We start from the raw sequence: 25,544 nt of genomic DNA, 5'->3' as shown, positions 1-25,544 counted from the left end.
ACACGGGTGGGATCCGGGCTGGAAACGGGACAGCTGCTTTGCATCAGAGGACTAAAAGGGGAATGGCAGTGCTGTCGACTGCCAGGCGATAAGAGGGTCTGAGAGCAGAGGGGAGGGAGGAAACAATGGGCTGGGTTATTTGGCTCATTCCGCACTACTTCTGAAAGTGCATTGAAAGTTGCATTATTCAATATGTGCGGAATGAGTCGTTGGTTATGTTATTTTCCTCTTTTTTTGCCTCCTTTGGCAGGGATAACAAGAGATGGAAAAGCGGGAGGCAGCAGAGTTCCCTTCTTAGAAAGAACTTTTTTTCTGTACCTGTCATTTGTGCATAGGGGGTAAAGAGGCCCGGGTTCGAATCCCATATCCACTTTGAAGCTTGCTGGGTGACCTTGGGCCTGTCGCTCTCCCTTACTTCGGCCTACCTCACAAGGTGGTTGGGAAAATGGTAAAGGAAGGGATACCCTTGCATGCTGCCCTGAACTCCTTGAAGAGAAGAGCTGGGGTTTTTTTGTACCCTACCTTTTACTACCCGAAGGAGTCTCAAAGCGGCTTACAATCTCCTACCCTTCCGCTCCCCACCACAGGATCCCTGTGAGGTCGGTGGGTCTGAGAGAGCTCTGAGAGAACTGTGACTGGCCCAAGGTCACCCAGTTGGCCGCTTGTGAAGGAATGGGGAATGAAGCCTGGTTTTTCAGATTAGAGGCTGCCACACTTAGCCACTGCACCATGCCGGACCTTGGGGAAAAGATAGGGTAAAAACGTACCAGAACCTGTTGCTTTCTTGTCTTCGTGGTCAATTCATTCAGGGCTGAGTGGGGGAACCAAGATTTTCATGCCATACATCCCAGTTATGGAGAATATATTACAGGTTTCATTACTGCCTGCAAATGTGACGAGATACCGTTGTGATAAGACAGCATTCTTCTATCATTTTCTCATTTTCCGGAGGGATCGCATTCCTGCATATGGTTTTTAATAATGTAGAACTGGATGTGGAAAGCAGTTTTTCTGCCTTAGCCAAGCCATTTTGTCCTTTATCTGATAATGCCTCCGTTAGGGAAAGGGAGGGGAATAAGCAGAAAGACAAGCTAGAGTGGCTTATTCAGCTCTCCCATCACTGCCTTGGGTGCTTCTCAGTTCCACACGCGCTCGGTTCTGGTTGCAACGATACCGTCCCGTCAGGCGCTCCTGATCAGGTGTCCCTGAGGGTGGGAGGCACAGGGCTCATAAGCTCAGAGTTGGAAGCTACCTAAGCGCATTTGTACCCTACTTTTTGCTACCTGAAGGAGTCTCAGAGTGGCTTACAATCCCCTACCCTTCCTCTCCCCACCACAGGCTCCCTGTGAGATTGGTGGGGCTGAGAGAGCTCTGAAAGAACTGTGACTGGCCCAAGGTCACCCAGCTAGCCGCTTGTGAAGGGGTGGGGAATCAAGCCTGGTTTTCCAGATTAGAGGCTGCCACATTTAACCACTGCACCATGCTGGACCTTGGAGGAAAGAAAAGCTGTGCTATGTGATTGAGTTTACCATCCCATTCTCTATTACTGTCTGTTGCCGCTGGGGGTGGGAAGGTTGCAATCCATTTATGGGGACCTTGAAGACTTTTCAAGGCAAGAGACATTCAGAGGTGGGCGGCTGCTGCCTGTCACTGGAAGTGACCCTGGACTTCCTTAGTGGTCTCCTTGCTTAGCTTCCAGATGTGATGATCAGGCTAGCCCGGCCCATCCAGGTCAGCCGCTAATAGGGGTGTGAGGAGAAGACACATAAGGACTTCATGACACAGGAGCAGCTGTGCTACATATCCTCACAGGATGAGGCAGTGGGATTCAAGATGGCAGAGGAGCAGGAAATTCTTTGTTGTTGTTAGTTGCAAAATCGTGTCTGACCCATCGCGACCCCATAAAAAATGATCCTCCAGGCCTTCCTGTTCTCTACCATTCTCCGGAGTCCGTTTAAGCTCGCACCGACTGCTTCAGTGACTCCATCCAGCTACCTCATTCTCTGTCGTCCCCTTCTTCTTTTGCCCTCAATCGCTCCCAGCATTAGACTCTTCTACAGGGAATCCTTCCTTCTCATGAGGTGGCCAAAATATTTGAGTTTCATCTTCAGGATCTGGCCTTCTAAAGAGCAGTCTGGGCTGATCTCCTCTAGGACTGACCGGTTTGTTCGCCTTGCAGTCCAAGGGACTCGCAAGAGTCTTCTCCAGCACCAGAGTTCAAACGCCTCAATTCCTTGATGCTCGGCCTTCCTTATGGTCCAAATTTCACATACATTCTTAATACATTAATACATACATACTTAATACATTCTAAAAGCCCCTTCCCTGGCCAGGGGAGCTATTGATTTAGTCCAGGCTTTCTCAACCAGGATTTTGTGAAATGCTGGGGTTTCCTGATGGCCCTGGAAGGGTTTCCTGAATGGGTGGGAGTTAATTCATTTTATATATACTTTTAAAATTTGTTAAACATTTATTAGGTGATATGACCTTATATGGTCATGTTAACCCACCTACCCCTCCCAAAACGGCCTGGAGGGGGTGAGAAGGGAAGGGACCCCAGGTGGGTATATACACAGTTATGCTTCCCGATTGTACAACTTCTGGGGTTTCTCAAAGCCTGAAGGATGTTTCAGGAGTTTCTCAATGGTAAAAAAAGTTGAGAAAGGCTGATCTAGCCAAACCTGAGCTCAGAGGTAGGTGAGCAGCAAATAAAACATTCTAAAAGGCACGAGTTGAAGGGGGGGGGGGGAAGTAAAACAGAAGTATATTCTTTAGTTTTTCATAGAAGGGCCACAGTGCCAGAAGCTGGATCCCAGTGAAAGCTTCTATGTGAACAAGGGGGATTGTTTTGCTGATTCCCCCCTCTGGAGGCAGACTTCTGATTCCCATCAAGTTACCTCTGAAACAGCATGGGAGGGTGGGGGGCACTTGAGGCTGCAGGAGCAACAGGAAAAACCCTGCTTCTGCAGATGGAAACCCTCCCATCTGCAGGAATTCTAGGTAGAATCTGTGCCCATCCCTTTTCGCCCTTCCCTTCCCTTCCCTTTCCTCCCTCTCCCTCTCTCTCTCTCTCTCCCTCTCTCTCTCTGTGTTTCAAAAACTCCTGCTGACGGAGGATTCACTTCATATGCAGCCAGGGCTCCGCGCCACTGAAGCTTACGCTCCGAGAAATGGGCCAGTCGTCCCAGCGCTGCGGGACTTTTCTTTTGCTTTTATGTTCAAGGAGTCAAAGCCTTTTGGGGCTGAGAATAAACATCTCCAGCTACTGTATACTTCAGCGGAGGAATTTTATTTTTGTTAAGGTGTGCCGTCATGAACGGGAATTGCAGAAATGCTGGTGTTGGCTCTCATTTTTGCGCTCCTACAACTGAGCCTCAACTCCCTGCTTTGTTTCACATTTAGCCTGGTATCAACCCCAGCCCGGCAGTCACGTGGGCCTCGTGGACCTCCCCGCATCGCGGCTGGCTGTTGCCAACCGTCGGTCCCCGGCTTCGCCTCCATCTTTCCCAATCAAACTTAATTAAAGTGTTTGCAAGCCGCAGCCTGGTTTTAATTACAGCGGAATTGTCAAGATTAGAATGGAATTGGCCGATCATTGTTTACAGGGGCATTGTTAGGGGAACACAGCAGGCGGCTGGAAATCATTTCCACGCCAGGCTTGTAGCGAAGGCATCACAGCGCGCATGGAATATGTGAGCCCTGTGACGTGAGGGGTCTAGTTGGCACAGATGGAACGACTGACTTCACAGGCTGCAGATGTTAAGTGTGTGTAAAATATCCCTGTGCCAACAGAGACTTGCCAACCTGTTTATTCATGGGTTATCCAGCTCGGTACAAAGGCTGACCTGGTGGGTACTTAACAACACTGGCTAATATTATTAATGATTGTTTTGGCCCTCTGTGGAGCTCGGGGAGGCAGGAGCGTGGCATTTCTTCCATTTTGTATGCTGACAAAAATCAGAAAAAAACACATGTGAAAAAAGCCCTCAAGGGAATTTGTGTACAGAAAAAAAACCCACTGTCAGAAATGCACATAAGAAAAGTCCCCACATGGAAAAATGCCCGTATAGGTATTGTTCCATGTGGGTATTTTTCCTTTGGGGCAGATTTTCTTGTGTCACAAAACAAAACAATGCCAGGTAAGAAGAAAGAGATTTACCTTACAAAGTCCCTATGTGTTTCACCATGCAGGCTTCATCAGGGGAATCAGAGCATGCACCTGGTGCTGGAAATGTCCGCAGCACGTGAAGTCTTCCCAGGCCATCCCAGGTTGCCTCAGCAAAGGTTTCTTTGCTTCAGTGGTTTCTTTAACTTTAACTATACTTGAATCCCTCTTCAGTCCACTGTAAGGGGGGGGATGCAAATTAACTCAAACAGACTCTCCCAATAGCATGAAGTGTGCTCCCAAAGACGTGGGAAAGTGCAGGCAATGGACTCAAAGAAGATCAGAGGGAGGTGGGAAAATTGGTCTTCCCAAGCTCCTCCATACCGGGAGAATAAAATCAGAGACCAGTAGCACCTTTAAGACCAACAATGATTTATTCAAGGCGTGAGCTTTCGAGTGCAAGCACTCTTCCTCAGACTTGCACTCGAAAGCTCACACCTTGAATAAATCATTTGTTGGTCTTAAAGGTGCTACCGGACTCTGATTTTATTGTGCTACTTCAGACCAACACGGCCACCCATTTGAATTCATACTGGGAGAAGATAGTGCCTGAATTCCATTAGGATCTTGAAGACGTTCACCTGGTAATGTAAGACAACAGGAATGTGATTGCACAAATGTTTGGTGAAATCAGTCAATAAAAAAAATGTCCGTCTTTCCTCGCCTCTTTTCGGTTGTCTACTTTTCTTGAGCGGCTTGCATCCTGCCAGATGGCTGTTTTTAAATAGTTTTGTTACCATTTGATCTTGGTGTTTTGTTTTGTTTTTTTACTTTATTATTAGCTGCTTTGAGCAGGTCTCTGGAGAGGTGGCATACAAATCTTCTAAATGTGGTTATGTTTATAAGGGGAAAAGGTTGATTATATGTATCCTACCATAAAGCCCCTATTGACTGAAGTAAAATAGGCCTAAATATGAGGTTCTTGTGTCCATGTTTGATTGTTAGCAAAAATATACAGTCCCAAACAGGTGTAATGTCTTCATTGGTCCAATCCTTTGTGAATTCCAGAAATCTCACTCTGTGTCTGATGGCTAGCGACTCCTTTGGGTTCCTTCTTGGTTGTTGACCTTCCTTCTTAGTGTAGTGGTGTAGTGGTTAAGATGGTGGCCTCTAATCTGCAGCACCGGGTTTGATTCCTTACTCCTCCACATGCAGCCTTAGGCTAGTCACAGTTCTCTCACAGCCTCACCTACCTCGCAGGGTGTGTGTGTGTTGTGGGGAGAGGAAGGGTAGACAGTTGTAAGCTGCTTTGAGACTGCTTCAGATAGTAAAAAGTGGGATACAAAAAAAAACAAAACCCAGCTCTTCTTCTGCTTCTGATCTTACTTGTTGACCTTCCTTCTTAGGCAAATAAGCCTGATCCTATCAGATCTCAGAAGCTAAGCCAGGTCGGACCTGGGTAGCACTTGGAAGGCGACCTTGGGAGGGCATCCTCCAAGGACTACCAGGGTCGTGGCGCAGGGACAGGCAATGGCAAACCACCTCTGAAGTCTCTTTTGTGACAGCCAGACAATCTTAGGATCTCCTGGCTACATTACACACATGCCATGTGATCAATAAAATAACCACATGATCCAGAAATCCCAAACTGTGTCTGATGACCAGCAGCTCTTTTGGGTTCCTTCTTAGTTTTCATCAGGATAAAACGAAAGAGGTGAATGGCATAAGCTGTGTTGCACTCCTTAGAAGATAAAAAAAAAGTTGAAATATATTTTTAAAAGCCATCAGATTATATCTTTGCTAGGGCTGCTGAAGTGTCATCTTATCAAGAGTCAGAAGCTAGCTGTTTTCTTTGAAAGAAGTTTCTTTCATTATTGGCTGAACTTGTTTGCAGGTTAGTGGCATATTGGTTCCCACCATCTGCGAGGGAGTGAAAAAGATGCTCATCAATTGCTAGGTGTCTGGACAGGGAAGGGGCCGAACGCCAGTACGGCATGAAAGCCATGTACAACCCCGGACATCGGGGTGAGGACCTGGCACGGCACAGGGCCGAAAAGCAGCCTGTGACCCTGGACGTCGCCGCTGCTCAGAGAAGGCCAGAGAAGCAGGAAAAAGGGGTAGCACAGCAGCAGTGGACAACGGGGGAGAAGGACCCTGCCATGCACACCAAGAGGCAGAGGCTAGGAAGGTGCCTGACATATGGGAAAACAGGCAAATGGGGCCTTTACATCTATCCCATCTTGTTTGCAATCAGAGAGACTCCCCAAGCTTTCACAGTATGCTCACAAGCCCTACTGTACGGGGTGTCCCCGCGGCTGGAGGAAACAGAAGAGAGGGAGGGCATCCAACCTGTAGATCACAACTTGACACCCGAACAGCGAATTGAGGCTGAACAGGTATTACAGAGATTCCCAACTTTATTCTCCAAGAACCCTGGAAGTACACTTGGTACAGCATGCGATTAGAATGTCCACGGGGAAAGTGGTATGGACGCTGTGGTGGCCCATTCCGTTAAAAAAATGGCCCATAGTACAGTTGTAGGATATGCTAAACCTGGATGGTCATTGAACCACCTGTCAGCCCCTGGAGGAGCCCCATCATGAGGGTGCCAAAGCCAGTCAGGTCAGTCAGGTTTTGTGTCAATTTCTAAGCCGTGAACCTCTCTCTCAGCCCTTGATCTCACAAAAGGTATTGGCAGATTCCTCTCAGAGAAGAAGATAAGGAAAAATGGCCTTTGCCATGCCTTGTGGATTATTCCAGTTTAGATTCATGCCCTTCGGGCTGCATGGAGCAACGGCAAGCTTCCAGCAATTGGTGACTGAGCCCTCCAGTTTGCATTTGCCTAGATAGATTATACAGTCATCTGCAGTCCAGACTGGGCTACTCACCTGAAACACCTGACCCAAGGGTTACAAGCCCTGAAAACCACAGGTCTCATTATGAATCCAAAGAAAAGCAAGAATATTCCTTAGTTAAGGTAGAACCAGACGGATGGCAAATGTTCCCCTCCAGCACTTGTACACCCTTTGAAAGCGGTTTGGAATTATTCACTACCACTGTCAGCAACAGTGATGATGCGGGTAGGTTGTCAGGCTAGAATCTAGGAAACCTAGGGGTGAATTCCCAGTCTGCCACTGAAGTAGAGTTGTCAGATCAACCAGTGCTCCAGTGAGGGATAGGGCACTTCCGGGAGCAATACAACGTGCCCACATCACCCGGAAGTGACATCGGCACATAGGAGACATTGAGGGTGGTGCTCTGGCTTTTGGACAAAATTCTATAGTAGAATTAGCTTCTATTCGTAGAGTTTGGCCCCCAAACCAGAGTATCACTCTCCCATGTCATTTCTGGATCATGTCAGCACACTGCATTTCAACACAATGTTCTTCCAGGTTGGAATAATTTGGGGGTGGGGTGAGGTTCTTTCAGGAAGTGGGGGGCCCCCACCCCAACCAGTGAACCTGGCAACTTAACCTAGAAGCTTTCTGAGGGGGTGGCTTAAGTAGGTTGGCCACACGCTTTGTAGCCTTGCCTACCTCACACGGTTCTTGTTGTAAAGGTAAAATGGAGGAGGAGAGAAACCACATGGGGGAGGAAAGCATAGAATAAATAAATCAAAACCAAGTGCCACTTGCTGCTAAGGTTCTAGCCATGGATATGACGTCTTCCTAGGGAAAACCATTGCATCTTGCTTGCTGGGAACTCTAATTTGGAGACTGGTCTGTTGGCTGATGTCCTAAGCACACAGAAATTTCACTTAACTATGCAGACCTATGCAGAACGACTCCAGTCTAAGCCCATTAACTTCGGCGCAGAGCAACTCTACACAGGAGTGCGCTGCTGGAGAGCGCCCAGTGGCTGAAAATTGGGTAGGTATGATCCAAGAGGACAGATGGGGGAGAAACGCTTTCATAAAACGAAACATAAAATAAATGCTGCAACATCCCTGCCCAGGCTTGCTTTCTCCGCAAACAAGACCGGCCTTGCAAGAGGGCAGCTGCACACCTCGTAAGATTAGAACGTTCTGAACGAAACAGAAGGACCGTTTCAAGCACTGCTGACGTTGCCCTGATCTGGGTTGCCCAGGCAAGCCGGATCCCGTCAGATCTCAGAAGCTAAGCAGATTTGACCCTGGCTAGTATTCGGATGGGGGACCTCCAAGGATTTGGGTGGTAGTTCCTTCCAAAGAGCACTAGGGGTCGTGACACGGAGGCAGGTAGTGGAAAACCACCTCCGAACATCCCTAACCTGGCTGCTGGACAATCCTCGTTTCTCCCAGAGCCGTTACGCTCACCATACAATAAGTAAATAAATAACTGCTAGTGTCAGCCATGGGCTGGGCAGGGCCACATGCCGAGGCCCTCCCCTGCTGAGAAATAATTGCCGTGGCGTGTTCTTTTTTTGTCCTCGCTGCAAACTTCACACCACAATAAAGTGGAACACGGCCTCTTTATTACATTACATTGATGGATGTTAAACTCTCTCCAAATTGCCCAGGGACAATCGGCCAACGCTGTCCAGACACACTTCCACCCTGTCTTTGTTAATAACAAGTCAGTGGACATCAAGGAGAGTTTTTGTTTGGAATTTCTGCATGTCACAGATTCAACAGGAAAAGGTCGTGCCAAGTATTATATCGGATAAGGTGACAGAAGGGTAGGGTTTTTGCTATCTAATATGGTAATAGTGGTTACGGAGCACAAGCCATTGTTCTGTTCTCCCCCCCCCCCCCAAACAATAATCCCCAGGCCTTTTTCACCCCTTGACCTCTCTACAACTGGAATGGTGTGTTGGTGTTTGCTGGAAACTGTTCTAGAGAGGCAGAGGGGTTTTTCTTTTGGGGGGGGGTTTAATATCCCATCGTATGTATTCATTTTTTTTCCTGGAACAACAAAATGCTGGGAAGCAGCCTTACCGTGTTTGCCAGAGCTGACCGTAAAAGCTCTGTCTCTAGACATCTTGGAGTGCTACAGGTTGGAGAGGATGCTGACAAATTGGTTTTGCTGCAATTAAAACAAGAAGTCAATGGCTTAGGACAGGCTGTTTCAACCAGGGTTTCTTGACAGCCCTGGAACGGTTTCCTGAATGAGTGGGAGTTTTTAAATGTATTTTTTAATGTATATTTTAAATTTGTTCAACATTTATCGGGTGAAATGGCCATATATGGCCATGTTGACCACCCCTGTCTCCCAAATCGGCCAATGATGGGCTGTGGAGGGGAGGGGCCCTGGATGGGCGTGTCCACAGCTCTGCTTCCCAACCATATTCTGACCAATCATGCCACTTCTGGAGTTTCTCCAAGCCTGAAGACTGTTTCAGGGTTTTCTCAATGATAAAAAAAGTTCAGAAAGGCTACATTAGAGGTTCTTTCTCACAGTGCACATTCTGTGGATTGCACTAGTAAACATGCATAGGCAAATGTATACTTTGTACCCAGTTCGGCCCTCAAGGCATCAAACCATTTTTTAAAAAATATAGCCAATAATTCTATAAAACAATACATATGTATAAAACCAACAAATAAAAAACGTACTATGATTTCTTTTGTGGAAGACTAAATTAGCATCATCAAAGATGTAACTCTTGGTTAAAGAAATCAAGTGATCCATTTCTCGTTATCTCTTCCACTTAATATTTCTGGTAAGGGCTTGGAGGAGGAGCATGGTCTCATGGTGGTGGCTGTCTTGCCCCTGAGTGCCTCTTCCTCCAACCGGCATGCCTGTCTGTCCAGTGGCCAGCCAATCACCTTCTGTCCCCGACTCCTGACTGCCCTTTCCTCCTTCTACTTCCCGTGGAGGCCGCAGATCCCTGCCGCGTGAGAGCTGCCCCTGCTGATGAGTTCCCTGCCCGGGGACCTTCAGCCCCTGGGCTTTGGGGATCCCCAGGAAGGTTCCTCACCCCTAGATGACTGAACCACCCAGCCGCGGCCTGGGACAGGGATACGCCACCCTAACAGCTGCCTGCCACCTTTCCAAGTCCTGGGGGGAGGGGCCAGCTATCTGCAGAGTCCCTGCTGGCGAGGCCACACCATCCCTGCCTCAACATTCCCTCACGTCCTTTGTGGGGGCTGCCAAAGATGTCCGCAAGCCTATCCATCCCTGCAGCATGCGCCGCCACCATCTCTCCACTAACAACCCGTTATTCGTCCCCACACCACAACAATCCCCACTACACACCTCACCACCACCTTCTTCCACCCCAATTTAGCACCCATTGTATTCCTTAATACAATTGTATTCCTTAATACAATGGGCTTTGCTCCTAGTTGAAAATAAAGTTTTGTTCTTGTATTAGTTGTGGCACCTTTGATTCTGTGTCAAGTGATAAAATTAAGTAACCACCTTTCTCCTGGATGTTTCCAAATGAAAATCTTCTGTATGTTGGGATTATTCGGCCATTAAGCATTTTGGAGGGATAAGAATTGGCCCCCTTCAGTGATAAGAGTGGAGAAATCTTTTCTGTAGACGTTCAAGCAAAATCTTCTCCAGCACAATATTTGTATTGCTCTTATTGAGTGATGCCAATTTTAGAAGAGCTGGTTTCTGTATTCCACTTTTCACTACCAGAAGGAGTCTCAAAGCAGCCTTCCCTTCCTCTCCCCACAACAGGCACCCTGTGAGGGAGATGAGGCTGAGAGAGCTCTGAGAGACCTGTGACTGACCCAAGGTCAGCCAGCTGGATGCATGTGGAGGAGGAGTGAGGAATCAAACCTGGCTCTCCAGATTCGAATCCCCTCCTCTTAACCACTACACCAAACTGGCACCGAATAATGCTCCATATAAAATCACAGAAGGCCTATTTTCTTCTTTCTGGTTTCAGATAAGGTCATGAAAATAATTAAGGAAGCTTGTTTGGAGTTTCTAGCGGAGGAGCCTTGATCAAAGAATGGCACACTCCTCCTATCTGGGATCATCGTCCTCTTCCACCCAGCGTGCAGCTTCAGAAGTGCTGCTCATTGAGTGGTGGGGGAGGTAGAGGACACCTGGCTAGCCAGCAAGATCAGCCAAATCAATCCTGGAGATCAGTGGGGTGACAGATGTACAATCTCTTTACTAGATTAAAGTATTTGAAAGGGAAAAGGGAGTGGCTGAAGAGAAGAAGGTAGAGCCATAGGGGGGAGGCCACATGCTTAAAGGAAAACCGGGCTGGACTGAAGGGGAAAGGAGCCCAGTTGTATGCTGTCACCCAAGAAGGGACTGCTCAAACTTGAATCCAGGCCTCTTTTCAAGCCCTCTTTTCACCACATCCTTTAGCTAACTGCCTTCAGGTTCCGTCATTCAGATACTTTATGCAAGGAACATAGCTTGGAAAAGAGGAGAATAAGAGATAAGAAAGCTGTGTTTAGCTACATAAAGGGTAGACATGTTGAAGAGGGAGCCGGCTGGTTTACTGCCGCTTTAGAGATGAGGAGCAATGGATTCAAATTATGGGGAATGAAGTTTTACGTAAATATTAGAAACAGTTTTGTGATGGCAAGGGCTGTTCGTGGGCAAAATATGCTCCCTCAGAGGGTGGTGGAGTCTCCTTTGTTGGAATGTATAGGAGGCAATTGGATGAGCACCTGTCAGGAATGTGTGTGTATGTTTTAAGACCCTGAGAAGTTGAGGGGCTGGACTGGATGGCCCTTTGTGGTCTCTTCCAGTTCATTATTTGTGTATCTTTACTCGTAACCAAGAAATTATCTTTTCATACAAAAGAACTAGAGTTGCAAAAGAGCCTATGACCATGGGGCTTGTGTACAGAGAAGGCCCTGGTGGACTGTGTCCTTATGCTGCCTCTTTTAGGATCGACTATCAACCGAAACACTAGACCAATCTCCTGTCCACCAAAGGGAGATATTTCACATGCAGCCTCTCTCTGCTGTACCACCCTACGACAGGACGGTTCAGATTACGACCCACTTTAAAAGTGTTGACGTATCCAAAGTTCTGAGAAGGTTTTAACATTCACTGCTGGCTCCTCGCATCATTGCTCCTGAGGGCTAGAAACATGCACGCTTTAATTTAACACACAAATCTTAGAATGCGCTTTACTTTATGTCGCTGTTTCTCGGCTTCCCCTGCAGGGAATTTGCTCGCTGGAAGGTGAACAACTTGGCCTTGGAAAGGAAAGATTTCTTCAGCTTGCCTCTGCCTCTGGCTCCGGAGTTCGTTCGCAACATTCGCCTTCTGGGGCGGCGGCCCAGCCTCCAGCAGATCACCGAGACCCTGATCAAGAAATACGGGACCCATTTCCTGCTTTCCGCCACCCTGGGTGGTGAGTCCACAGCTTTCCCTTACTGCGAGTTTGCTTCATTGAACCCACCCACCCACACACACCATAGCCACAGCTGACATCTCATAGCCCCAAGCTGCGTAGCTGAGCACTTGGTTAGGTGTTTTATTTTTATACGTAATGCACATATATACATATATATATATATATATTTTCCCCTGGGTACGACAAACATCTGGAAGCTTGCTGAAATGGGGACAGATTTGCTAGTGTGACAGCTGTGAGGCTGCCGGCTGCCTTGCAAAATTGGTCCTTGCTTATGGGAAGCCTGCGCTGCAGGGAAAGAGTCACAGCCAAGCCCTTAGCACATTTCCAGAAACGTAAGCAGGGCTGCCAGTGGGCCTGGAGAACAAACATCCTGTCCCTTTTCAGAGAGCTTTAATAGGATGTTACTTCCCGGGTGGGGAGGGAAGGCAGCACAGTATAGCCCTATCTTGTCAGATCTCGGAAGCTGAGCCAAGTTTATTTTATTTAATACCTTTATAGGCCACCCCTATCGAACCTGTCATCTTGGGGCGGTTTGCAGCTGTGCATAAATACAATGAAAACAATAAACCAAACATGACTGATGGTACCGTAGACCAGGCTTTCTCAACCAGGGTTTCTTGACGGTCCTGTAAGGGTTTCCAGAATGGGGGACAGTTAATTGATTTTTAAAATATATATTTTTTAATTTGTTAAAAATGTATCTGGTGACATGACCGTATATTGACCCGCTTTCTCCTCCCAAAATGGCCAGTGATGGGATTGGAGGAGTTAGGGAGGGGGTCCCTGGAGGATGTGTCCACAGCTTTGCTTCCCAACCATATTCTATACCAGGGGTAGTCAAACTGCGGCCCTCCAGATGTCCATGGACTACAATTCCCAGGAGCCCTTGCCAGCATTCGCTGGCAATTCCCAGGAGCCCTTGCCAGCATTCGCTGGCGAATGCTGGCAAGGGCTCCTGGGAATTGTAGTCCATGGACATCTGGAGGGCCGCAGTTTGACTACCCCTGTTCTATACGATCGCATCACTTCTGGGGGTTCTCAAAGCCTGAAGAACGTTTCGGGGCTACTCAATGGTAAAAAAGTTGAGAAAGGCTAGGTCTCATTGGCTAGACCAGTCGATGGACGTAGTTTTAGATGCTTGTTATCCTTCTCATTTGAAGGAGGGCGAGCGGGAGTGGAGAGCTGTCTGTGTTGCAACAGGGCAGACCCATTGGTGTTCAATTCATTTGCCTGACAGAATTGGCCTCAACCGTAAGACTGGCAGAAGGGCTCCATATTGCAGGCCCAATGGAACTGCACTGGTTCTGGTAGAACCCTGAGGTTCACTGGGAGCTCATTCCACCAGGCAGGAGCCAAGGAAGAGAAAGCTCGGGCCCCGGTCGAGGCCAGTCAGACTTTTGCGGGGCCAGGGACTGCCAGACAATTCGCAGTCATGGAGGGAAGCACCCTCCGGGGTTGATGGTTAGACAGGAAACCCTGCAGAGGAAGGCAAAGGCCCTGCAGAGGAAGGCAATGGCCAATCACCTCTGCTTCCATTTTGCCTTGGAAGCCCCTTTCTCGGGTCACCCTAAGTCAACTGCAATTCGGTGGCACCTATGTAAATGTTTCCCAGGTGGGGTGATTTACCTTCGCATCCTGGAAAGCTTCACCTGGAAGGAGGCTTGGCGTTCCCACATTCTGGTAGTGGAAGGAAGGTTCTCTTCTGCAAGGGACAGAACATTTTTCGCCTGGCCTGTTGGCGATACTAAACATAAATTGTAGTGAAACATATGGGATTGCTGCTTGGTGCCTTAAATCTGCCGTGTTCGTCGTACAAAGGGACCGTGCTGAGCTACAGCTAGAAAAGGATCCCATTTATCTGCCTGCCATGTTTTTATTGCACGCCTTCCTCTAAGGAACTTCGAGCCACGCACCTGGTTCTCTCTTCCTCTGTTTTTGCTTCACAAGGACTCTGCAAGGCCGGGGAGGGAGTGACTGGCCTGAGATCTCGCCATGACCTTCCATAGCGAAGCGGGGATTTGAATCAGGGTCTCTAACGACTGTGCTATGCTGCACTAAACATTTCTCAAGATGGTAGCAGAGCTGAAGACCCACCAAAATGATGGCATCCCATGCAAGGAATGGGCTTGGCAATGTGTTGGTAGCACTGCCTCAATACGCACCACAGAGCTCACCAATCATGGATCCACCCCCACCTCTTAGCACTCTCAGACAGCAAGCCCACCTCTATATTGCTGGTAGTAGCCAACCCATTCTTCTCAGCCAGTGCCTCCCATTCGTTCTTTAACCATTTCCCCCCTTCTGCTTCCCCTCAAAGTTTCCCCTCCCCTATTATCTGTATGTTGTGGATTTCCCTAGTTACCTAGGAAAAGGCCACTGGAGAAGCAAAAGAAGTGAGTATGATAACAAAGAACTCAGGAAAGAGAACATTCAGTCTCCCCAGACAGCTTTTCTAAAAGTCACCATTCTCCAACTAAACAGCTTCAAAAGAAGGCTGCAGTGTGAAATCCCTGGATTGGAATTCATTTGTTTGACAATCCCTGCTGAGGATTTAACAAGGATCTGGGGGTTCTTCAGTCATAAACCAACTTATCTAAACAAGGGGAATTATGTCATAACCAGTCATTGCTAGTGTAAATGGGGTCTGTATTACATACAAAGACCCATTCTGTGCATTTGATAAAAGATTCATCTAGAACAAAATTCCTCTTATAGTTGTCAGAAGACTCATGTTTTTGTTTTGTTTTTTGTTTGTTTTTGGGGGGGAGGCATGTTGCTGCAAAGGATTAACATAGCTACTCCACCCACCTATAACCTAAATGTAGTTTGGCTGTAAACATTAAGAGGGCAAGCACACACAGACAGGCAAGGATAGATGATGCATGCAAATGTAATGGCATGCATGTAGTTCTTCTTACCAGCTGGGTGTGAGGCTCAGAGTCTTTGTGGCCCTGGCCCCAGTCTGGTGGAATGAGCTCCCAGGACAGCTACGGACCCTTCAACGTTATCAACGTTCTGCAGGGCCTGTAAAACAGAGCTCTTTGGGTTGAGGCTAGGGAGGAGGAGCTGTCCTGGGGAATAAATAATCTACAAACTGGAGGTCCCGCCTAGTAGAAGATCTATTTGGTTGTACCAGAGCACGGATGCAGTTAGGAAAGGCGATCCACTGACTGGTGTAGGGGAGGAATGGGGCTCTGCCATCGGATGGAATTTTTAGTTTTAGTATTTTACTGGGGATTAATTGAAGGTTTTTTATGGCAATTGTTGTATTTTATTCTATTATCTTGATGTAAGCCGCCCTGGGCTGACTACGTCGGGAGGGGCGGGGTATAAATTAAAATATAAATAAATAAATACTTCATGCAGATAGTTGCAAGAGTGCCACCTTTCCTCAGAGTTCTTCAAAACCTGGCACGGTGCTTATCATACCAGTAATAATGGGTGTGGAGGATGTGTTGTTATTGATTAAAGCTGTAGATCAAGGCAAGACTTCAAGTAGCCGTATAGATTTTTTGAAGCCCATGAGTCATGTCTGCTAGCAGCAACAAAGCGAGCTTGCGAGGCACCCAAAGACGAATGGTGACATTTCATTGCACGAGTGACCGATTGCTTAAAAGATTACCTTCCTACTTGCTGGGCTCCTTCCTTTCCCAATTAATTCAGATACCGACTTCAGTTTTTGTTTGTTTTTTAGTTAATTAGACTTAATGGAATGTTAAAATATTATTCCAGTATAAATTCAGGGAAAAGGCAGTTTCTCAGTGGTAGAGCAGCTACTTTGCATGCAGAAAGTCCCAGGTTCAAGCCTGGGCATCTCCTGTTAAAAGGATCATGTTGTATGTGATGTAAAAACAATTGAAGCCTATAATGCACAGGTAACCCCCTTACTTTCCCCCTGCATGTTGGTCAGGCTTTGTCATTCTGCATTGATTTTCTTCCGTTCAGCACTCAGTTTGCTTTCTGGTCACTGTTTCCCCAGATTTTCTGAGAGTGCTTTTGTGCCAATTTTTCTCTTGTTTCACTTCCAAGCTGAAGCTGAAGGCATATAGATAAAAGCATACAGATACCCTCAGATTTCCCTTCCATTCAAGTTCCAACCAGGACTGACCCAGCTTGGCTACTGAAATCTGACAATATCCAGCTAGCCTGGGGTATCTATTAAATGTTTCTCTAAAACACAATAGAACACACAGGTCTAATAGGATGAAAGGGGAGGAGAAATGCAATAGTTGTCATAGCAACAAAACGAGAATATGGGCCTTTTCTCCAAGGCTTCCTTCAATAACAGATTTTTCTCCATCACTGGAAGCCTTTCTCCATGGGACAAAGGAAGAGTCCGAGCCTTTATCCCTTAAAGGAAGACTTAGCAGAAGAGAGTCATAGGATCTAACTTAGTAGGAGGGATCTGCCCCTATGCTTAGGTGATGCCCTAGGTACAGAGTCAGTGGAAACAAGTATGGTGGGACACATATCAGAAACCTGGATGGGGGGGGGGATATCAGATGATGGCTGCATGCTTTCTGTGATGCCAAAACTGAGAGTCTGAGGAGGGAATTACCAGCAGTTCAAGCCCAATAACAGTAGAAAGACAGTTTGGTGCCCTAATTGATATAAGTTCCTCCCCCCTCCCCAGTTCTCTCAATATGAGCAAATTTTCCCTGATGGTAGGCATCAGGTTTTCCTTCCTTACTGTCACCTTGCCCTCACCTGCCTCCTGTCCAGCTGGAGCATCTGTCCAGAAGCTCACTGTGGACATCGATTGGCATCCCCTGTGGGACCCTAGTCAAGCTGGCTGATGGGAGATGGTGGTGAAGAAGGCCCACCGGCCCAAAAAACAAGTTGCTGTCATATTGGGTTGATAAGCAGGAGTCCCTAGACCTCAGTAATGGTAGTATATGTGCGAGGGGTGGAGGGTGGGATTGCTTACAGGGTGGCAACAAGCAGTTCCGTCTTTTGCTCCAGTGTGTTTCTTTTGTTCAGGCTACCCCATGTCTCTCTGTTGGATTAAATGGTAACTTTATATGCTAAGATTCTGATTCCTGCTTGGTGCTTGCATCTGTTAAGTATCTTTATTACACTGTTTGCTAATTTGCTGCAAATTAAACCTCTGCCTATAAGTATGGGCCAGTAGTTCCCCTTTCATTATGTCAAATTCAAATTCAAAGAAACCTTTAATGGCATTATGTCTGAGGAAGTGTGTGTGTGAATAAAACATTATTGGTCTTAAAGGACCCAAACTTCATCCTTTACCTTCCAGAGGGTTAGTGGGCTTTGGACCCATGGACTCCGTGAGTCAAAGGGGTCAGAGTAAACGCCATGTCTCGCTTCCTTGCAGGAGAAGAATCTCTGACTATTTTTGTGGACAAGCGGAAGCTCAGTCGGAAAGCGGAAGCTGGCAGCCCGGGAGGAAACGTAGGGACCAACGGAACCGTCTCCTTGGAAACGCTGCACCAACTGGCAGCCTCGTACTTCATTGACCGCGAGAGCACCCTACGCCGGCTCCATCACATCCAGATAGCAACAGCCGCCATCAAGGTAACCCCGTAGGCAAGTGATGGACAGTTTACTGCCCCACCCACTGTCAAGTTGAGGGGGGGGAACATGTGTGCCCCACTTACTCCCCCTTCCACCTGCTATGTGGGGCAGTTGCCACTCCTGAAGCTCTGCTCTTTTCATTGACTGTCCCACATCCTAACCCAACCAGGAGTCACCTTTGAGTAGGAAAAGTGTCCAGTCACAAAGGTGAAAATCTTTGAACACAGGCTGGACTCTTAAAAAAAAAAAGATCTTTATTAACCATACCCCAAAAATTAAATGCTAGACTGCAAGTACAAAGGAGGAGTATCTCACAGCCTTACAGAAAAATAAAATGTATGAGGCTAATTGAAACTTGGAATTGTTGATGTTACCTTGGCATCCCCCTCCTTGGAACCAGCAAAAGAAGGCCTGATCAAGATATGCTTCAGTGTGTTCCTTCCCTTAATCCTGCTCCTGGCTTGAGCAGTCTGACAGTGTCCAGATCCTATAACCCTTCCTGTTTCAGTTGGGCGGGTTTCCCTTCACCCTATCTTGAATTTGGTAGTGAAACACCGCAGGGATTACTCTTGAACCTCTTGTCCAATCAGGTTAGGGTAGCCTCTCTCAACCTTTTTACCATTGAGAAACTCCTGAAACATTCTTCAGGCTTCGAAAACCCCCAGAAGTGGTGTGATCATGCCGAATTTAGTTGGGAAGCAGAGCTGTGTACATGCCCACCCAGGAGCCCTCTCCTTCCCACCCCCTGCAGGCCCATGAATGGTCATTTTGGGAGGGAGATCAACCTTAAGGAGGCATATATTGGCCGGTAGGACGGGTGCTGCTGGTGATGGGGGGGGGGTTGTCTTTTATACTGGATTTTTCTGCGTTTTAATTCTGCATATTGATTTTTAATGCTATGTTTTATATCTGTTATGTAAACCTCCCTGAGCCCACTTGCAGGGAGGGTTGGTATAAAAGCCAAATAAATAAATAAACAAACAAATAAATAAATAAATAAATGAGGAGGAGGAGGTGGTGGTGGTGGTTGGGCGTTTCTGGCCTGCTCAAACTGGCTTTGGTACTCCAGGGTCTCCAGCAGGGGTCATTCCTTCCAGGGATTCTTTCAGAGGAAAGTGGCATGAACGGGAACTGGACCCTTGAGCATCATTTGGGAGAGAACCAATTCCAAGGGCTCTCTTCCCCCAAAGGCTTAAACAGTCGTCAGATTTGCAACCAGAAGAGAGATTTTGTTCTCCTAAGTCTCCTTGCTTTCGTGCAGCACGCCCTGGTTTTACTTGATCCCCCTCCCTCCTCTCCCTCCATATGCCTGGATTGTAATTTGCAGGTTGCTTAAGTGAGGCTGCTGTCCCGGAGGACGGCTACCCAAGCTCTGCAATTATAAACCCATCTCTGGAGTCGGCTTCCTTCCCCACCTGCACGGCTCCCGCCTCCCCCCCACCCCCCCCACCCGCCGAGGAAACAGGAGGGGGGGCATCATGCTGGGAGTTCAGACCAGGAGTGAAGCCTTTGTGCTATTTATGGGAAATTGGCTGTGCTAATGATGTGGCGCTTTTTACCAAGGGCTGGAGGCAGAGCTGTTCTCTGTCAGCAGGCCAATTACCGCACAATTATTTCCCCCCCCCCATCTTTTTTTTAGAACTGATGTGGTCTCTGGTGCTGTCTGGGGCTTGGGGCACCTAGCTGTTGCACACAGAACAACTCGCCCTCCAGAGTTGCCGTTCCAACGCCGTCTTTTATTTCACGGCTCTGTGTGAGATTTGGGTGCACGTGTGCCACTCCCCACCCTCTTTTGGAGGTTGGAAAGGATGCCCTTGAATGGCATTCGGGGAGACATGCAGTTTGGTGCGTGGAGGGTGGGAAATCTACACAGCGCCCTCCTTCCTGCTAATGTCTAGTGTTAAGAGGGGGAGGCTCTAATCTGCAGAAGAAGAACTGGTTATTACCTTCCTCTTTTCTTCACCCTGAGGCTGGCTTTCTCAGCCCCACCGTGGCAGCCCAGCAGACACATAGAGGTGGCATTGCCCCCGGGTGCGGCGTTTCTGGGGCCCCCTCCCCCCTGGCAGCGGCGTGGGTGTGCATCTGAGCCCGAGGGGAAGGCCTCCTTCTTTACTCACGGTATCCTGCTGCTTCCCTGTTGCTTTCTGGCCTGTCCTGGTTAGGGCCTAGAAGCCTTTCTGGCCTGGCCTGGTGAGGGCCTAGATTGTGCCCTCATCCGATTGGCTAGATCTGCTGTCTGTCCTGCTGAGGGGCCAATTGGAAGGCGCTTTGCAGCTTCCGTTTGGCCCCTCACCTGGACTGGTCCCGCCCACTTAGCCCTTAGCGAATTATAAAGAAGGGAAAGATTGTTAAACATTTATTGGGTGATATGACCATATATAACCCTCTCCCCAAATGGCCAGTGATGGGTGTGGAGGGGGTGGAAAGTGGAGGGGCCCCAGGTACGTGTGTTCACAGCTATGCTTCCCAACCATATTCTGCACTATTGCACCACTTCTGGGGTTTCTCCAAGCCTGAAGAATGTTTTAGGGGGTTTTCAGTGGTAGAAAGGTTGAGAAAGGCTGGCCTAAGGAGTCTCAAAGCGGCTTACAGTTGCCTTCCCTTCCTCTCTCTGCAACAGGAGCCTTGTGAGGTAAAGCGGGGCTGAGAGAGATCCAACATAGAGAACCCTGACTGGCCCAAGGCCACCAAAACCATACTGAGAGGAATCACTAAATAAATTTATTATTCGCCTCCATGCCATTTTCTTTTCTTTTTTTCTGCTGGTCTTTGTGGAAATCAGCTTGCCATTTTTCTCCAGTCCCGTTTGGGTGCCCTTGGGCCAGGCAAAATTCTGGTGTAGAGCCAGCTTGGTGTAGTGGTTAGGAGAGCAGACTTCTAATCTGGCGAACCAGGTTTGATTCCCCGCTCTCCCACATGCAATCAGCTGGGTGACCTTGGGCTCCTCACAGCACTGATAAAGCTGTTCTAACCGAGCAGTAATATCAGGGCTCTCTTAGCGTCACCCACCTCACAAGCATCTCTGAGTGTAAAACGTTTGGACTCTCTGCACATGTTTTAACGCTCTCATACTCCAATCCAGTGTAAATGGACAAGGGATTCACAGCACAGCTGGATACAGTTCTATAGTATGTATATAGATATTTCTCTCCTTTAGTGAAATGGAACATTTCCCTTCAGAGATCTACAAGTTCTCTCTCTCTCATCTTATTGGGGAAGGGGTGGTGGAGAAGGGGGAGACCCCCGGGGGCCTTGAAAGCTGCTATGACTGATAAGTCATTTTTTGTTGCTGCTTGAAGCTCACGGAGAGTTTCTCTTGGAGGAGTGGAAGAGACCTTTATTTTTGTTGCATAAAACGTCGCTTCCCCTTCCTTCTCTCCCCCCCCCCCACAAGTTTCCACTTCGAAGAAATTATGCCACCTGTTCAGTTTTGCATGCAGGTGTGTCATTTGCATATTTCAGTCGCCGCCACTTTCAGGAGTGACTGGCAAGAAAAAGAAAAGAAATTAGAAGGAAGGAAGGCTGTTTTTTTTATACCCCGTTTTTCACTACCTGAAGGAGTTCCAAAGTAGCTTACAATTGCCTACCCTTCCACTCCCCACAGCAGACACCGTGTGAAGTATGTTGGGGCTGGGAGAGCTCTGAGAGAACTGCTCTACAAGAACAACCCCAAGAGAACTGTGACTGGCCCAAGGTCACCCTTGGAGGAAGGCTTCAGAATAGGCAGAGCAGAGTGGTGGGCTACAAGCCAATAGGAACCTCAGCAAAACAGGCAGGTAGCTAAACGACGGAGAGGGAGAGAAAGAGTATCACTATGTATTTTTCACTTCACTTGTCATGACTGCTAAAGTGCACTGCCTACTTACTATACCAGGGGGATCTTTTTGTCTCCTTTAGGTCACTGAGACCAGGACAGGACCGCTTGGGTGCAGTAACTATGACAATCTGGATTCTGTGAGTTCCGTCCTTGTCCAGAGCCCCGAGAACAAAGTACAGCTCCTTGGTAAGTTTAGGCTCTTGACTCTTTTGCTGGCCCAGGAGTGTATCTCTAGGAATTATTTGATGATGATTATCAGAGCCCATCTTCTAAGTCTGGGGGGATTTGGGGACAAGGTAGGAGATGCAATTCTAATAAATCATTGGGAAGAAACTGATGTCATGGTGTGAGATACTTATTCCCCCCACCCCAAGATCTTCTGGCTCAAATGCTTCTGCTCCCTTCTTGGAGCCTGGATAGAACCACATCTCATAATGGGAGTCCCATGACATCAATGACATCTGGCTGAAATCAAGCCACAACTTCCCCTAGGAGCCAAATTGGCCAAACTGAAGCTCACATTATGAGCAGACCAGAGTCAGCATAAAAGACTATAATGCTAGGAAAGTTGCAGGCAGCAGGAAAAGAGGACGATCCAAGATGAGATGGATTGACTCCCATCAGGGAAACCACAGCCCTCAGTTTTCAAGAGCCCAAACAAGACTGTTAAGGGTAGAACGTTTTGGCGGTCAATTATTCTCAGGGTCACCGTAACACACTCATCTGAAGGTTGAAGACTAGCAATTAACCACCAACCGGTTATTGGTTCTCAGCCCCCGCCCTGGCTCTTGTTTGGTGGAATGAGCTCCCAGAGGAAACCAGGGCCCTGGCTGAGCTCACTCAGTTCCGCAGGATCTGCAAAATGGAGCTCTTCTGCCAAGCTTAGGGCGGAGGCTAGCAAAAAATACATTCTAAGACATCTAGTTGGACCTCCCTCACTTGTTTTCATTGGCCCCCTGCCCTCTCCCTTAGAGGACCAGAACTGATTCCAACCTGTCGCTGATAACTAATGGCATTTTTTTTAAACTGCTTTATTAAGTTTTTATATATATTATTGTTTTAGTGTAGTGAAATGTATGCTTATGGGCTAACGCTGAGACAAGAGAGGCGGTATAAAAATCAAATATAAACAAACAAATAAACCTGTCTTCTTGTCCAACGTTGCCCATTGATGAGACCCAAAGCCAACCCAGAGGATTCTTCAGTTGTCGCTCAGGGGACCAGGTCACGTGAGCCACCTGTAGCGGGGCTGACCACAAGTGCATCAGATACGAGATTGTCTGAATCCATATGCAGGGGTGGCCATACTGTGTCTCTCCAGATGTCCATGCAGGGGGTTCATGGGAACTGAAGTTTATGGATATCTGGAGAGCCACAGTTTGGCCACCCCTGGAAGGCATCTTCCTGTGTTTTCATGTATGCTCTGGAAAAATGTCTTTTCTGTAAGGCGCTCCTGGACTTGGATTATCTGTCTGTCAGTATCAGGGATTCCCAACCAGAGGTCCGTGGCTCTCCAAAAGAACCGTTGTTGCAAAGAGATAATAGGCCAGGAAAATTTCTTATGGACTGCAGCTGATTTTTTTTCAGCTGGTTTTCTATACCCTACTTTTTAGTACCTGAAGGAGTCCCTTTGGCCTCCTCTCCCCTCAACAAGACACCCTGTGAGGGAGGTGGAGCTGAGAGAGCTCTTAAGCAAACTGCTCTGTTGGCTGCATGTGGAGGAGTGGGGGAATGAAGCCCAGTTCTCCATCTTAGAGTCTGACACTCTTACCCACTACACCATACTGGCTCTCATTTGCATGTTTACACATACATTACGGAAGGGGGTTGCATTCTGCCAGTCTCCATTTTTCCAGTTGCAGGGTCTGCGGACCCTGGAGGCCTAATATTTTATTATTTTATTCTTTCAGTTCATTTTGTTTTTATTACATTTGTCAACCGCAAGGTTCTTAACCACCTCACCATCAAAGCACAATCAATACAGCCAATAGAACCAGCGACAAACAACCTAAAGCCAATAAAACAGAATCAATTAAATGACTGTGTAGCATTTTGAAATAGCAGCTTGTGTAAGCAGTTCTAAATTAGGGGGATGCTACAGCAATAGTAAAATTCAACATCTGACCAGTAAGGCCACCCTGACCTGGATAGCCCATGGGACACCTGATATTGTCAGATCTCAGAAGCTAAGCAAGGTTGTTCTTGGTTGGCATTTGGATGAGTGACCTCCAAGGAAAACTCGGGTCACGACACAGAGGCATGCAATGGCCAACCATCTCCGAATGTCTCTTGCCTGGGTGCTGGACAATCGTAGGACAATTGTAGGATCTCCTGGTTACACATGGCATATGATAAGTCAAATAAATAGTCACAAAATAACCCAGTAATTTTGGGTAAAACCAGTGCAGGGCCAAGAATCAAAAACCAAAGCTCTCCACACCCATGCTAAAACTAAACATTAAACATTTGGAGAGTACAAGAACATTCTCAGTAATAATTCAGGGTTGTTAAGTCACAACCATCTTACGGCAACCGCTCATGAGATTTTCAAGGCAAGAGATGGGCAGAGGGGGTTTACTTTTGCCGTCCTCTGCCTAACAGTCTCTGTATAGAAAACTGAGTTTGATTCCATACTCTTCCACATTCAGCCAGCTGGGTGACCTTGGGCTAGTCACAGTTCTCTCAGAGCTCTCTCAACCTTACCTATCTCACAGGGTGTCTGTTGTGGGGAGATAAAGGGAAGGCGATTGTAAGCCACTTTGAGATTCCTTTGAGTAGTGAAAAATGCACTATAAAAACCAACTCTTCTACTCGTCGTTTTTCTCCTTCATCTTCTCCTCCTCCTATTCCTTTTGCCCCTTCTTCTTTTTCTCCTCCCTTTCTTTCTTTCTTCTTCTTCTTCTTCTTCTTCTTCTTCTTCTTCTTCTTCTTCTACTTCTTCTTCTTCTTCTTCTTCTTCATGCTCTCCCAAGCACCATGGCCGCCAACCCTGTTCGCCTGCCAACTGGTCATCTGATGGTGGTTGTTTGCTGCTGTTGGAGTGGTCTAGGTTGGGAATCGCTGCTTTTTTAGATGGATTTTATTGTATTAGGGGTTTCAATGGGATTTTACTGATTGTGACCCGCCACGAGCCTCACGGGAGGGGCGGGATATAAATCCAATAAATAAATAAATAACCCCTCACAAATTCAGGCCAGTCTGGACTATTCAGATGGCTATAAGAATATTTTTACCAGGCGGTCCAAGCTAAAGAATGAAGATGTCCGGTTGGGCTGTAGGGTCAAGGGGCCGTGTAGCGCTGATTCTGGTAAGTATACGCAGTTCTGATCCATTTAGGCCTTGAAAGGCAAATGCTGGGCCTCGGAATTGTGCTTGGAGACGAGTCCGCCACCAGTGCGGTTCCTTCAAAGCCAGCCAGGCATGCTCTTTTGCCGCTGAGCACATCAGAGCCGCCGGATTCTAAACTAGCTGAAGCCTCAGAACCCGCTTCAAAGGCAGCCCCACGGACAGCAGTAATTGAGTCCCGCTGTGATCAGAGTGCGGATAATTGTGACCGGTGATGTCATCCCCTTTTGTGTGCAGGCCTGCAGGCCCTGTTGCCGGAGTACCTGAAGGAACGCTTTGTGGCCGCCGCCCTCAGCTACATTAGCTGCAATTCGGAGGGGGAGCTGATTTGCCGGGAGAATGACTGCTGGTGCCAGTGCGGGCTTAGTTTCCCACAATGCAACTGCCCCGAGGGTGATATCCATGCGATGGAAGAGAGTCTCTTCCAGATCCACGATTCTTGGGACAGTCACAACCAACAGTTTGAGGACTCAGGTGAGT

The 25,544-nt window shown here is 47.6% G+C and overlaps 1 protein-coding gene across 1 annotated transcript in view; it reads left to right on the top strand.

Annotated features, from left to right (window-relative positions):
• The window catches only part of BRINP2 (BMP/retinoic acid inducible neural specific 2), a 132,595-nt gene that overhangs the window by 99,524 nt on the left and 7,527 nt on the right, over positions 1-25,544 (top strand). The window contains exons 4-7 of the mRNA XM_077332501.1: positions 12,171-12,361; positions 17,703-17,902; positions 21,800-21,905; positions 25,302-25,538. Coding sequence (XP_077188616.1) covers positions 12,171-12,361; positions 17,703-17,902; positions 21,800-21,905; positions 25,302-25,538 — 734 coding nt within the window. The remainder of the gene's footprint in view (positions 1-12,170; positions 12,362-17,702; positions 17,903-21,799; positions 21,906-25,301; positions 25,539-25,544) is intronic.

The sequence above is a fragment of the Paroedura picta genome, chromosome 4 (genome assembly GCF_049243985.1).
Source record: "Paroedura picta isolate Pp20150507F chromosome 4, Ppicta_v3.0, whole genome shotgun sequence".
Taxonomy (NCBI): domain Eukaryota; kingdom Metazoa; phylum Chordata; class Lepidosauria; order Squamata; family Gekkonidae; genus Paroedura; species Paroedura picta.
The sequence above is the reverse complement of the archived record's forward strand: the minus strand, read 5'-3'. Positions and strand labels throughout refer to the sequence as shown.